Raw genomic sequence first — 13427 nt, 5'->3', positions numbered from 1 at the left:
GGCGGCGGACCGGCGCCGGAGAGTTGGTTGTGAGGAGGTCGGTGTCGGGGAGCGGGACCGGCGCCGCTCCGCCCGGGGGGGATCGGGCCGCCCGGGGCGTGGCGGGACCGCGGCACGGAACCCGTGATCGAGGCCCGGAGAGGGTCGCGGCCTGAGGAAGGGCGGCGGGAGGAAGGGGAAGGAGGGAGAGGATGGCTGCGAGCCGGAGCCGGGCGGGCGGCGGCGGGAGGACCGGTGGGGCCGCGCCGCGCGGGGATGAGGCGATGGGCCGGGCGGCGGCGGCGGCGAGCGGTGCGGAGCCCCGGGGCTGCGGGGGGACGGCGGCCAAGCCTGGGCGCGGTGCCCGCCCAGGGGGGCGGGAGCCTCGGCCTGAGGGAGCCCCGGCCCGCGGGAAGGGGCCGTGCGGGGGCCTGGGCCTGTGCGGCCGGGCGGGGCGGGCGGAGCTGCCCGCGGATGGGGCGCCGGGCGGGTGTGGGGCTGCTGGCCGCCGCTGCCCGGGCAGCGCAGGGGAGCGCAGCCGGCGGGGGTGTGGGGCCGGCCGGGCTCCCGGGCGCCGCTCCCCTCGGGGCTGGGAGAGGCGGGCTGGAGAGGGGGCTGAGCCCCGCTGCGGGAACCGGCACGGGGCGACCGGAGACGGCCTGGGGAGCCGGGCTCTGCCCCGCTGTTCTGTTCTGTGCCGTGGCAAAGCCTCTGCTGCTGCTCCAGAGCTGTTTGCCAGCATGGCTCACAGCTCTTGTAGTTTTTTCTCTCCCTTACCTTTCTATAACTTACTCTGTTGTCACTAGTGGCACCATTTTTTGCCCCGTGGTCATTGGAACTGTCACTCTGGGTTGTGCATTTAGTCCACAACTCCTGATCTCGTGCACTGGGTACCCAAGAGCATCTGACGCCCCATCCCACCCCCAGTGCTGTATTGTCCCTGCTTCCAGCTTGTGAGAGTTCAGCAGCGGGAATCCTGCAGAATTAGGATTGGTAAAGAAAGGTTTCTTGCACAGATCCACTGCTCCTTTGGCCCAAATATCAGAAAGTCAAACTGTTCCGCCTTGCAGGGACCCCAGTGTAGGTGATCCTTGAGGATGAATGACATGTAAGACAACACAAGTTCTCCTTTGTTCTCATGACAAAGCACGTGGGGCTATACCTCTTCACACACTGCCAGAATATCACAGTAGACAATCATCAGAAATGTGGTGATGTTCACTGCATCTTGATGTACTTTCCTCTTGGGGATGTGGTTTCTCCTCAGACATGTGTGTAGCTATTTTCAGGTTGATCAAGAAAACCCAATGAATACCTGATTCCTGGGCCTTTGGGGTTTTACCTGTTTCCAGTGGCACATCTGCTGGTTTCACTCTTTGCCCTTGCAGAAGGGCCATTGAGTCTATTGCAAACAAACTTTGAGTCTCTTTTGCCATCTGGGATGCCGGTACTTTGCCAAGAGTGAGGCATCGGGTGTTCTGCAGGCTGACGGCGTCGTCGTGCACAGTTCATTCTCATCCCAAATGTGCCATTGCCTTGTCTGGAAGAGTCCTGTGTCATCGTATTGCATTTCTTTGTAAGTGCATCGTATTGCACTGGGCTTTGTAAGCCCAGTGTCCTGTGAGGCCCCTCATCAGAGCCCATCAAAGTGTATTTTGAATCTTCCAGTGTGTCCCCCTTTCAATGATGTTGTCGTGGTTTAACCCGAGCTAGCAATACAACCACGACAGCCGCTCACTCACCCCCAACAGGGGAGAGAATCAAAAGGGAAGGGAGAAACTTGGATTGAGATAAACACAGTTTAATGAAATAACAAAACACCAATACACTCCTAGTAAATATATACATAAAACAGAAGTAAAAGATACTCAAGGCACTTTCTCATGAACATGCTGAGCAGCCAGTCCCAGGAAACGGCACCCGGTCCCAACAGCTGATCCCAGAGAGAGAAAAGAGAGGAAAAAGAAGCAAAAGGCTCAGAGGCCTCTGCAAAATGGCAAAAGCTGAACTAAACATCCCAAACAGAACTGCCCCAGCTGCGCCCCAGAGAGAGAGCGGAAGAGCCCCGAAACCAGAAGGCCCCAACTTCTTAAATACGAAGCCTGATGCTAATGGGCTGGAACACTCTTACTGGTCAGTCTGGGTGTCAGTGCAGCTCTGCCCCATCCATCCCCCTTCCTGGCTGCCTCACACCTGTGGGCAGAGCTCAGAGTGTCCTTGGCTCTCAGACCAGAGCAATTAAAAACATTAAACCTGTGTTGGAGTGTGATCTCTTGTTCTCAAACTAAGTCCAAATAATGAACGTGTGAGCTATGAAAAAGAAAGGTTTCTAACTGCATGAATAAAATTAACTCATTTTCAGTCAAACCAGCACAGACGTTCACGTGTCCCCTTCATTTCCGTGAATGGTGAAGCAGCTGCCAAAGTTGGACACTTTTTGGTTTTTTGGTATCAGGATCTTCAGCAGCCAACCTGTGATTTCCACCAGGCTGCTGGCTGTGCTAAAGCTGATTCCCAGGTTGGGATCCTCTGTGTTCAGATCCACCAGATCTGGCCCTGAGTAATCCAGTGATGATGCTGCAGGGGCTGATCTCTTGATGACCTGTGCCTTAAACCTCAGCTTAGCTATCCAAGCTCTTCTCTCTCGGCTTTGACCATGTTCCTACTGGATGCTCAAGCCTGAAGTGCTCAGATTCCTCCATGTCGTTTAAAAGGGATCCCTTATCAGTGGGATTCTGTCCATGGACTCACTGGAATTGTTCCATCTCTCTCTGCTTTTATTCTCTTCCCTGTCCCATCCCTGCTTCCACCCAGTCTGACATTAACTTTTTTAGCCGTGGAACTGCTACTGGTTGCACTGGAAGAGTCTCCATCTCAACTGGGGATCTACAGGCACGATTATAAGTAACAACTTTGTTAAAGTCTTGCTTGTCAGTAGGGATCTCAGTTGTTAATCTTGTAAGCTCATCCATGTAGGGTTTTTTTTTTTATTTGGTTTGGTTTGGTTTTGGTGTTGAGCAGAAAAGACCATTACCTTCAACTTTATCTTGGATTCATTTTTGGAAGTGCCCTCCTGCCCACCCCGGTGTAGGTGAGATGTTCTTTGTCCTCCGCTGGTTTGTGCTCAGTTGGCACACCTTGCAGTTCATCTGCCCCAGACCAACTTCTTCGTGTTGTCTGGAATACACAGCAAGCAAACAGCTTCCCTGTTTTTGTCGTGCTTAAAAATTTGGGAAGAAGATGCAGCCGATACCTCCATGACTTGGATTTAAGGACATATGGCGCCATTCCCTGCCATCCTGCTGGGTGTCTCTCTCGAATGACTTCGGAGCGTTCAAGGACTTGTGTTGGAGTAACACCGAACTCAGAGAATTTATCAGAGGTACTCTTGTTTTTAAGATGTTTGTACCTCAACTCAGATGATCCCCACATGAAGGGGGCGCAGAACTGCTGGCTGGGCCGCTCTCTGCGCTCTCCGTTTGCATTCTTCACGCTTCAACGCTTCAGCCTTAACAATCCTGCTCAACCTCCACAAAAGAGTTTTCTGACATTGTTCAGCGCAGTGACTTAGTAACACCAAGGATGTTTTCCTCTGCCAATCTTGATAATTACTCCAACACGTATGGTTTTTCATTTTTAAACAAGTCAAATAGCCATGTTTTTATTTATGTAGTCATCGAAGAAGACAAAGCTGACAGAGTTGTCAGCAGCAGCAGGGTGGTTTTTCTGTGCCCGTGGGGAGGCGAGTTGCTGAACAAGGTGTCATGTCCACGGAGTTCTGTTCTCCGAGTGGTGTTATTTGAGGCCCTGATGCTGAAGTAAACAGTAATTTTGTCATTAGTTTCACTGAAAGCAAAAATGGATCATTTGATGGCATAATAATTGTAGGATGTTAATTGCGTGCGCAGGAACAGCCTGTAGTATGGATAGTTATTGTTGGCTTTGTGTAAATACAGACCCTCACCCATCTGGTCCAAGTTTCTTAGAAAATCCTTGTTCCTCTGTTATCAAGGATGCCTAAAATGTATTTAATATTTGGTATGACAGATAAAGCACCCCAAAACAAAGCCGATTTTCATACTTATTTGAGCAAAAGCTATTTTAATAAGAAATTAAAATGAAAAATTTAACATAATTTCAGCAAAGAGCTTTTTCAAAAGTATGTATCTCTTTCTTCTCATCTTTCTTTAAAAATGGGGAATAATGGCAGTGGTTTACCTACTTCTGTCATTCTGACTTTAAAAGGTTTTAAAAAATATCCCCGAATGAGTATCATCAGGGAACTAAAATGCCTGGTTGAGCAGAGCCTTCCTCCCTTTGGGTGTCCAGCAGCAGGTTGTAACGGGAGATCCAACTACACGCATGATCCCGATGGAACAGGCGGAACAGAAACACCAGGGTGGGGTTTGTTGAGGACGCTCAGCTTTGGCTGGCGCTAAAGGCAGCGGTTTGAGAAGGGCTCATTAGGCACTTGCCACATCTCAAAGGAAATATCAATTCTGACTGCATGTTTCTCTTTGCTCCCTCTCGCTTTCCCAGGAGTCGCCCCTTTCCGCTGGGATGGAGATGTTCTCGCTGAATTCCCTCAAAGGTAAGGACCTGAGACAATCTTCTGTTCAACTCTTTATTTTTTAACTCCTTCAGAGGTTTAATACTATAGCAGAATGTAGAGGAAAATTAATTTGTAAGAACCAGCACTGTCCTTCTCTGTGCCAGGTAATTGAGAGGTTTGTCCTACAAATGCCTTTGTCAGAGTTCCTTCTCAAGGCATTGGGGACAAGAAAGGGAGCTGAGGGGACTCTACCTGAACTTGCGGTCGCTGTGTAACACAGAATGCGGATTTTTGCATTTCAGACACGTTTTGTCTCTCTGACAGTGTGCAAAACTTGTACTATTAAGTGTAAGCGAGGGTGGTTGTAACCAACGCAAGCAACTCAATCTTCTCCTGGTTAGTGTAGCGCGGGAGTTAAGTGTTGCACCAAGTGTGGTTACACTAAGTAGGAGGGAGTTTTTCAGGGAAACAACAGAATTTGGAAGGAGAGGAGACGTCTTGTGTCATCCAATAGATGACAATGTAGACTTGTTTGCTGATTAAAGGCTTTTTTTTTTCCCTCTTACCCTCCTAAACATACCTGCATCTTTTTGTACCAATTCAGCATGTGCTTTCTCCTCAGTGTTTGCATATTTTAAATACCTGTCAACTGTTATAATGTCCTTTTTTTCCCCTTTCATTGCTTTGCCAACCTCTTTCTTTAGATCCTATTTTTTCTTAAGAAATCTCTCCAGTCGCTGGCTGGTTTTCTTTTGTTGTTCTTTTCCGAACTCCGTTACTTAGCCTTAAAGTAAGGTGCGTAGAATGGAATAGGATATTGTGGAGGTGGCTGAGCAGTGAGGACTTGTGGCTCAGGATGTCACGCTGTGCCTTAGCCTGGGGAACACCAGCATCCCAGCCACTCCTGGGACGCTGCCATGCTCCTGAGTCACCCCTACTGTGGGTTCCCTATTTCAAACAAAAATTCCCAGAATGTCTTATATGTCCAGGGCATTAATTATGTTTGAAATAATTCTAGTTGGGAAGAAAAACCCTTCCCGTCTATCAAATAGTGTGACCTGGGCTGGAGTCTGAGAGAGAGAGGAGAAGCCTTTCTGGTGAGGGCTAGTGGTTTGTCGTGGGTTTGGGAGTCTGCGTGCTGGAAAAGGAAGTTTTTAACATAACGGGGCTTGTTAACGAGCTGCTGCCTCTGCACACCTTGGCTGGAACAGGTGAATTAACCACAGCTCGGCCAAGTGAGCCTGAGCTGGCAAAGCCCAGGAAAATGGCTTTAAGTGATTCTTTGTGTGCTGTTTAACGCTCATCTCTGCAAAATAAAGATATTTGGATGGAGTATGTGGACTCTGCGACTTCTGGAATTTTTCAATAAATTGAGTCTTAACTATTTTTCCTCTGCTCATAGGATAATTTTGTATGGTTTCTGCTGACAAACCACTAGCCCCACTCAGGTCTGACTTGCCCCAGCACCGTCTGTCAGCAGCTTCTCCCAGGTTTCTCCTTCCCTCTGACTCTGCGTTTCCAACATTTTCCCCAGACACGTACTTTATGTTTTCTTTTGTTTGTTTTGCCTTTAATCATTGTGGTTTCCAGCCGTGGTTTTCATCTGCTTCAGCCTCTCGTTACCTTCTGTGTTTCTTCATTGACGTTCACAACTTGAAACAGCTCAGTAGCTGTGATTTTTATTTTTTTTCCCCTTCACTGCTGGACAGCTTATTACCTCATCTAGATCTTGGGAAAATGTGAAATAAACCAGCAACTACATCAAGTCGAGTAGTTTCCCAGTAGCTACATCTTCCCAGAAGGGTGTAGTAATGTTTACATACTATTTCCAGCCACCTTTTCTTTCTCACCTTTCTTGAAGCTTGTTTCCAAACCAAATGAAATTTATCTCTGAAAGTAAGAGTTTGCACAACATGCTATGAAAAGATTTACATATAATTAATTTCCTTAAATGAGTGACTTGTCTAGCAAGACTGTTTTCCTTTTTAGTGGACCAATGCTCTTAAAATTTATAACCTAAGCCTTTATAATTAGAGTGCTAGAATAACTTTCATGTCTTTGCACACACACACACACAAGGCCTTTTTTGTCTCGTCTAGTGCTGCTTCAAGATCTGTTTTATTTGTTTGTTTTAGTAAAAAACAACTACACAGACAAATCAGCTGATTCACGGAGGTTCTAAAAAGCGTGTATATTGGAAAAGACAGATTTAGTGTAGTAAGATTTTTTTTTGAGTGGTCATGTGTGCTCTTCCAAAAATATTTTTTTATACAGGGTTTTGTCCGACAACTTTCCATTTCTTGAACCTCTTCTTGGGGAATACAGGCTTTGTAAAGCTGAAGCGTGTAATTATGTTCATTAATCCTTTAGTGGCTTATTGAAGATCTCTCTTTCTGATTTAAAAACAACCAAACCGACCCACCCAACCACTGCAAAAAACAAAAACCCCTTTTTTTAATCATGATGTTTAAAGAACCTTTCACATACATTTTTAGTTTACACACAAAATATTCACGGAGTAGAATAAAAAAATTATACCCTGGTTTAAAGAAACACACAAGTTAATGGGAGTCCCAGGTGTGTGGTGCAGCCAGAGACAATAAAATTTATATATATTAATTGCTTAGAAAAATAATCCCAACTTTAAAAAAATAATAAAAAAAATCCTGCAGTGTTTGAGTTTCAAGCAGCACTACAGCATCGAGAAGTTAACGCCTTGGACACAAAGTCATCCATATGGAACCAAATAACAGGGGAGTCAACTTCAAATCAGGAGAAACGTGTAAGAAGGGAGAGTGGGACCTGCCGGACTTTACATTTTTTAGTGTTTGTCTCAAATATTAGTAAACAACAGGACTTTATTTTTAGTGCCAGACACTTGAACGTGAATTAGCTGGTCTGCAGGTGTGTGTGAGGGCGTGAGACCAGAAACCCAAAACCACCTTCGGGTTCCAGGGCAGCTGCTGAATCCTTCTTCCAGCCACTTGTATTAGAAAAATCAGCTTGTTTTGCCTGTAAACGAGCAAGAAATGTGTGCCGGAGTGAAACCCAGGGCAGCCAGAGGCTGCTGAAAGTCTGTAAAAATTGCATCTGTGTTTTTTCTTCTAATTAGAGCAGGTTAGTAACGATTCTAAAATAAACCCCCTATTTGGAGGACTGGCCCATGGACTGTGTTTGCAGTATCATCACCAGGTTGCTCAGATCTTGGACCAAATGACTCATCTCTTTGTGTAAGGTTTCTTTGAGCGTGTCTGAAGATGTCCTATTTTTGGGGGAGTTTTGTGACACCACAAAACAGAAAACCCTCCGAAACCACCCGTATCCGTATCATCAGTCTGTGAGCACACGCTTTGACTTGCTGTGTTGTTTCTATGTGCTGCACACATGTCAGGAGGATAGATAACTCCAGGCCGGGCTGGTAGAGCTTGATGATGCGAGTTGATTTTTGTAAAAGATGAAGAAAACGTCTTTGCACTGGTTTAAAACCTCGGGGTGCGGCATGAGTCCTCCGGCCATGACCTCCTGCCGCTCTCTGCCTCCGCGTGTTGTGGCGGGGACACGAAAACAGGTTGGTTTTCTGTTCCTTTCCCCGCCCTGGGCTCTGCCCGCGCAGTCCCGGTGGCGGGAGGGGCCCCGCACCCCGGTCCCCGCTCAGGGCTGCGGGACACCCCGCCCGCGCCAGGTCCTCCGCGCCGCCGGGGGGCGCTGTGGCGCGGCCTGCGCCTTCCCTTGCCCGCAGCCGGCTCCGGGCACCTTCAAGATGGCGGCGCTGGGGCTGCTGCTGCAGGCGGCGGCGGCCTGCGGCTCGGCCGGGCCGCTGCGCCTCTGCCGCTGTTACCGGGCAGCGCCGGGGGCGCGCGAGTTCTGCACCCGGTTACCGGCGCCTCAGAACCCCGAGGAGGCCAGGCAGGAGGAGGAGCAGCCGCCGGGCGCTGAGGATGAGGACGCCGCCATGGTGAAGGGTGAGGCGGCGGGAGGGGGAGGAAGGAGGAGGAGGAACCGGCGGCGTCCCCGGTGTGCGCGGTCCCGGTGTGCGCGGTCCCGGCTGGCGGGGAAGCCGCGTCGCGCCGGCCCCGCACGCAGCGGAAGGGAGGAGCGAGTCCCGGCTGCCCGGGGCTGGGAGGAGGGAGCGTGGGCTCGTCCCGCCCCCCGCGCCTGCAGCCGGGCCGCCCCCGGCCTCCTCTCGCTCCGGGCGGCTGGGCCAGGCCGAGCGGGCCGGGCCGGGCCACCGCGGCCCTGAGTCCCGCCCCGGGGAACGGGCTCCTCGCCGGGATGCGCGGCAAGGGAGAGGAGCCGGCGAGCTGCGGCGGGGTCTGCACGCACGGCTGCGCCGCCGCCGCCGCAGGTAACGGGCCGGTGGCTGCGGGGGGTCGGTGCGGGGAGGGCGCCGGGAGCCGCCGCCGGGCAGCGGGGGCCGAGGCCTTTGTGGCAGCCCCTGGGTGCGCGGGGTCGTTGTTGGCGGGGGCTTCTCCAGAGAAGGGGCGCGGAGCCCTTCGGCTCAAGGTCGCCGCTTCGAAGCCGGGGCCGAGGCGGCTCTGGCTAAAAGTCCTTTGCCGCTTCTGATCACCCACCGTGGCTTGACGCGAGAGAAAAATCATAAATGGCTCTTCGGCTGGAAATCCTGATGGGTTGAGCACGGCCATCGAGCATCCGCCAGGAGAAGCTCTGGACTGTGGCCGTGCAGCAGGTTCCGTTAGGTCAGAGCAGGTTGCGGGCCCTTCGGAGCATCGCTTCGTGCGCATCCCCGTACAAAGGGCTTCGCTCCGGCCTTCCGCCGGGTGGTCCTGCTGCCTGGGCTGATGGAACGCTAATTGGGATGCAGGCAGCTCTCATTAACCTGAATCCTGATGTTTGCACCGTCTGGCTGGGGATGGTGTCTGTGTCTAAAGCCTGGAATATTTATTTTCTCTGTTGGATGTCAGCCCTTCAGCCCACAGCAGAGTTGTCTGTGAGGGGTGCGGGGTTCAGGTGTGTGAAGGGTAAATGCTTTCCTGCTGTTCAGATGGAACCATTACTTTTGTATAAGAGTGTTTGAAAGTGTGTTTTGATGTCGTGTTTTGAAAATTGGTTTTTGTTTGATTATGGAGGGTGAAGAACACTTTTAGTTGAGAAAGATACGAGTAGTTTTGTGCTGGAGGTTACAGCTTCCAGGCTGTGACTTGAACCGTTATGCTTTTCCTTTTAAAAATCACTGGTTTAGTGAGTTCTATTTCTTAGGCTGTAATCTTCCACTTTGGAAATTTGGATTATTTTTACATAAAAACAACTTCTTTCTTCCCCCCATCTTTCTATGTTCTGTACTTCCTTCCCACCCTCCGGCACTTTTTTCCTAAGTATTATTTTCTCTCTGTAGTTTCTGGCTTCTTTGGGTCTTGGTTCCATTTTCCTTTCAGAAACCTTGCTGAGCTTTATCTTGTAGTTCAGTTAGATGGTCTTGAATTGTTACCTTCAAGCGGTTCAATAGAGCAAATTAAATCTTAATTCTACAGTAAATGCTAAACCACCCCAAATTATTGTTTAATGAGCTGGTTCAGGTGTTGCCTGAGAAAAGTAATAAACCATTTTATTTTTCCCTTCTCTCTTTTGTACTTCATTCCTCAGCACTTTTTGTAGTGTGTTTTCAGAGAGTACTTGGGTACTTTTATCTTTGGGCTTCAGTTCACTCATCCTTCCCGTTTGTCTGGTGCATTGACCATGGGGGCTCTTCTGGTGAGTCTGGCGGTATTGGGAGATTCATTTCAGATGAGCAAATAGAAAGTCATAAGAGTCTCTAAGTCTGCCCCACATCTACAGCTGCTACGTGAACACACAGAGATCATGAAAAATATTTTGAAGAACTCTTTATGAGGGCAAGTTCGAAGCCTTCAACTTGTAAGTTGATGCCTTGTTAGCTATCCTCATTTGACTGCTATTGTTACTAGCCTTGGATACAAACATGGAAAAATCAGCTCCGATCTGAGGCCAGCTTACAGAACGCTAGTGTTACATTGGTGTTAATATCTAAGGCTTTGCTTTGTTGGCCTAAATGGTGGGATTTTTGGAGCAGAATGTATGAAGCAGCGAGCTTCTCCTCTTGTGCAGTCAGATCTATGGCTCTCCTTACTCATTACCGAGACGTACGTGATCTTGACCTCTGCCTTCTCCAAGAAGCATCTTTCTCTGAGACTAATGGCATTTGCCATCTCATAGCATTGCAGGAGAATTAGGATTGGACTGTGCTGCGTGGCCTGATCCCCTTCTCGGAGCAGGTCAGCCAGGGCCGTCCGGCCGAGTTCTGAGGGTCTCCGAGGATGGAGCTTGGCTGTCGCTCATTCTCCTCTGCTCAGCACACCTGCTTTTGAAAAAACCGTATCAGTTTTACCAATTTTTCAGTTTGTTCTTGTTTAGGCAAGAACTGCATGTGGTTTTTATTACTGTGTATGCTCGAAAGGAGCCTTGGTCAAAGTTGCCAGGTGATGGTTAAAAATACCCCAGACCTCCCAAACTAACACTATTTTTGTGTACTCCAAACAAAACCGCCAGGTGGAACCTTCTCTGCCCCCCTCCATCTCTCCCCAGTAAAACCTGCCCAGGCAAATTCCTTGGGAAATGGATATTATGGAGCCAGAGGGCTTTCTTCTTCCCTGTGAATTTCTGATGCATTTGGAGCATTCTCCTCTGACTCGGATTTGTTACTGCAGGGGTTTTTATCTTGATGAGTGTTGGATTTAGTAGTTTGTCCTTGCTGCTCATTTGTTGCTTCTCCAGGGATGCTTGTTTGTTGCTTCTCTGGGGAAGAGAATTTGGGGGAAGATAGCAACTGCTGAAATCAATCTAATGCTCCCGCCTTCCTTGAACGAGACTCTGGGCCGTTTTAGTTGTGCTCTTGTTGTACCTGACGGTGTCTTTGCTTGTCAGGTTTGTTGAGGTTAATAGAAGGCTTAGCCACTGCAGCTGGGAGCTTTTTTTGGTTTTTTCTTTCAGTGTTGCTTGGAATTGTCATGGACTTTCGCAATCAGGTTAAGCTAAAGCACTTACTGGCTTTGAGGAACTTAAATTAGTTAATTGACTTCTTTGATAACCCCACCCTGAATTGTTTGCTATCCAAGACAGGCTTTTAATATTCCTTTGTGACCGCAGAGCTGCCGTGTGGACATCATATGTGGTTCTGACTTGCTAGGAAATGGGTATGAAAATCAGCTCTATTTTGTTTTGAGAGGATGAGGTTGTACTCCTGGCTGTGAGTACCGCTAATACGATTCCTACCCAAATATCCATTCTCAGCAGTGAGAGAATTCCAGCACCCTTCGGAGGAAGATGCCAGGAACTCCAATCTGGCAGGGAGGGGAACATTCTGCAAATCCAGTTCTGCGATTTCGGATTGTTCCTTTAAAACCTGGGAGCGAGGCATGGCTTCGAGCGAGATAAGATCCTTTCAGCTCCGAACGGGGCTGTGGGTAATCCATCAAGCCGTGGCGTCGCAGTGGGTACGTCAGCCGGCACTGCTGAATATGGCATTGTCAGCGGTGAAGAATACATTGTGTCTGAGTCTGCTCTGCAAGCCAGGACTGGGCTTTGTTATTTAGAGATCCTATTCTTCTTTGCTCTAGAATGATTAAATATTTAGTCTTCACTGAGGAGCCACCTCAGAATGTGAGAAATCGGCTCTGTTGTGAGGTAATAGCATGCTTGCTCAGATGTTTAGAAAGAATTTACTTCTTACCTCTGCCTGTTACTTATCACAAAATGTCTCAGGGTATTGTTTTTGAAAGGGGAAGCAACTAGAGGCCAAATAATACAGAATGGTGCTAGAGGGGTTTTTATTTAGTTAGTTTATTAAGTGAATTTAATAGTGCATTTGGGAATTGTTACTGCTCCTCCTGTGTGTCGCAGCGTTGTGGGATGGAATAGAACTTCAGAGTTCCAGAATCTTAGTCACTTTTCTAGTTTTCTTGAACAGGTCGAACTCTGAATATAGTGGCGCTTGCTCTCTGAGTAGGTAGAAATGTCACATTTGCTGTATAATTACAGAAAATTGGCTTGTACTTCTTTGTTAGGCTGAGACCATTTTCATGCTCTCCTTGGCGATACAGAGAAGGCAATTCATGGACAAATAGTGTTCATAAATCAGAGTACTTCACGCATCTCCCCCTATAATTGCCCAAGACTTTTGCCCACATATGTGTGAGAAACAGCACTCTTTGGGCTTTTTAAGATTTTTCTTTATACGGGAAGATACCGTGGCTGACCATCAGGTGCATGAGGGTGGCAGAAAGCCCATCGTGTGTTGTGTGGTCTTTTCCGCATTGGTGTAGTCAAAGGAGATAGAGCAGCAATTCTGATCTGTTTTGACACTGCCCTCTAAATCCCAGCTTGTCCTCTACATACCGGCTGGAAAAGTAACTCCAGCCTGAGCCAGTTGCAGCTGCAGCTCAGGATGAGATGGTTGTTGAAATTACGATGCGACTTGTCTTCAGATGAAACCCAGCTCTCGACATCCTTATCGCAGGCCAAGGGGCTTGGATTTCAGTACCTCCCTGTGCACGTTAAGGAACCCAAATTCCTTCTCTCTCTGGTTCGTTTGGCTTCGGAAGGAGGTTTCTCTGAGATACAGCTGGTTCTTCTATGGAAGAACTTTCAAAATTGTCACCAGTAATTTTTTTTTTTTTTCTTCTGAATGGATCAGCATGCTGGGCTTGGGTTTAGTTTGGTGGTTGTATTTTTTTCCACAGTCTGACAGTGTTGAGTCTGCCATGGTACACCACCCTTTTGCCATTGTGGTTTCCCTGTTGATCAGCTGTAGGTGAGCTCTCATGAGCTCTCATGATTCCCACTCATGACTTGGATTGTCCCTTGCCAAGCAGCTCTTGGGGAACGTCTCTTCCGCACACCCATGTTACGGAGCATTTCTCTTAAT

The 13427-nt window shown here is 48.6% G+C and overlaps 1 protein-coding gene across 4 annotated transcripts in view; it reads left to right on the top strand.

The window, feature by feature from the left end:
• Positions 1-13427, top strand: part of DHX30 (DExH-box helicase 30) — a 36618-nt gene continuing 23191 nt past the window's right edge. The window contains exons 1-2 of one of the 4 annotated variants that reach the window (XM_065629459.1): positions 1-37; positions 4519-4570. In XM_065629459.1, coding sequence (XP_065485531.1) covers positions 4540-4570 — 31 coding nt within the window. In that variant the 5' untranslated portion in view covers positions 1-37; positions 4519-4539. Of the gene's footprint in view, positions 38-244; positions 292-4518; positions 4571-8291; positions 8494-8693; positions 8877-13427 lie in introns of those variants that run through there. The other 3 variants (XM_065629457.1, XM_065629456.1, XM_065629458.1) reach the window with 3 other exon arrangements.

Source organism: Caloenas nicobarica, chromosome 2 (assembly GCF_036013445.1).
Source record: "Caloenas nicobarica isolate bCalNic1 chromosome 2, bCalNic1.hap1, whole genome shotgun sequence".
Classification (NCBI taxonomy): Eukaryota; Metazoa; Chordata; class Aves; order Columbiformes; family Columbidae; genus Caloenas; species Caloenas nicobarica.
The sequence above is the reverse complement of the archived record's forward strand: the minus strand, read 5'-3'. Positions and strand labels throughout refer to the sequence as shown.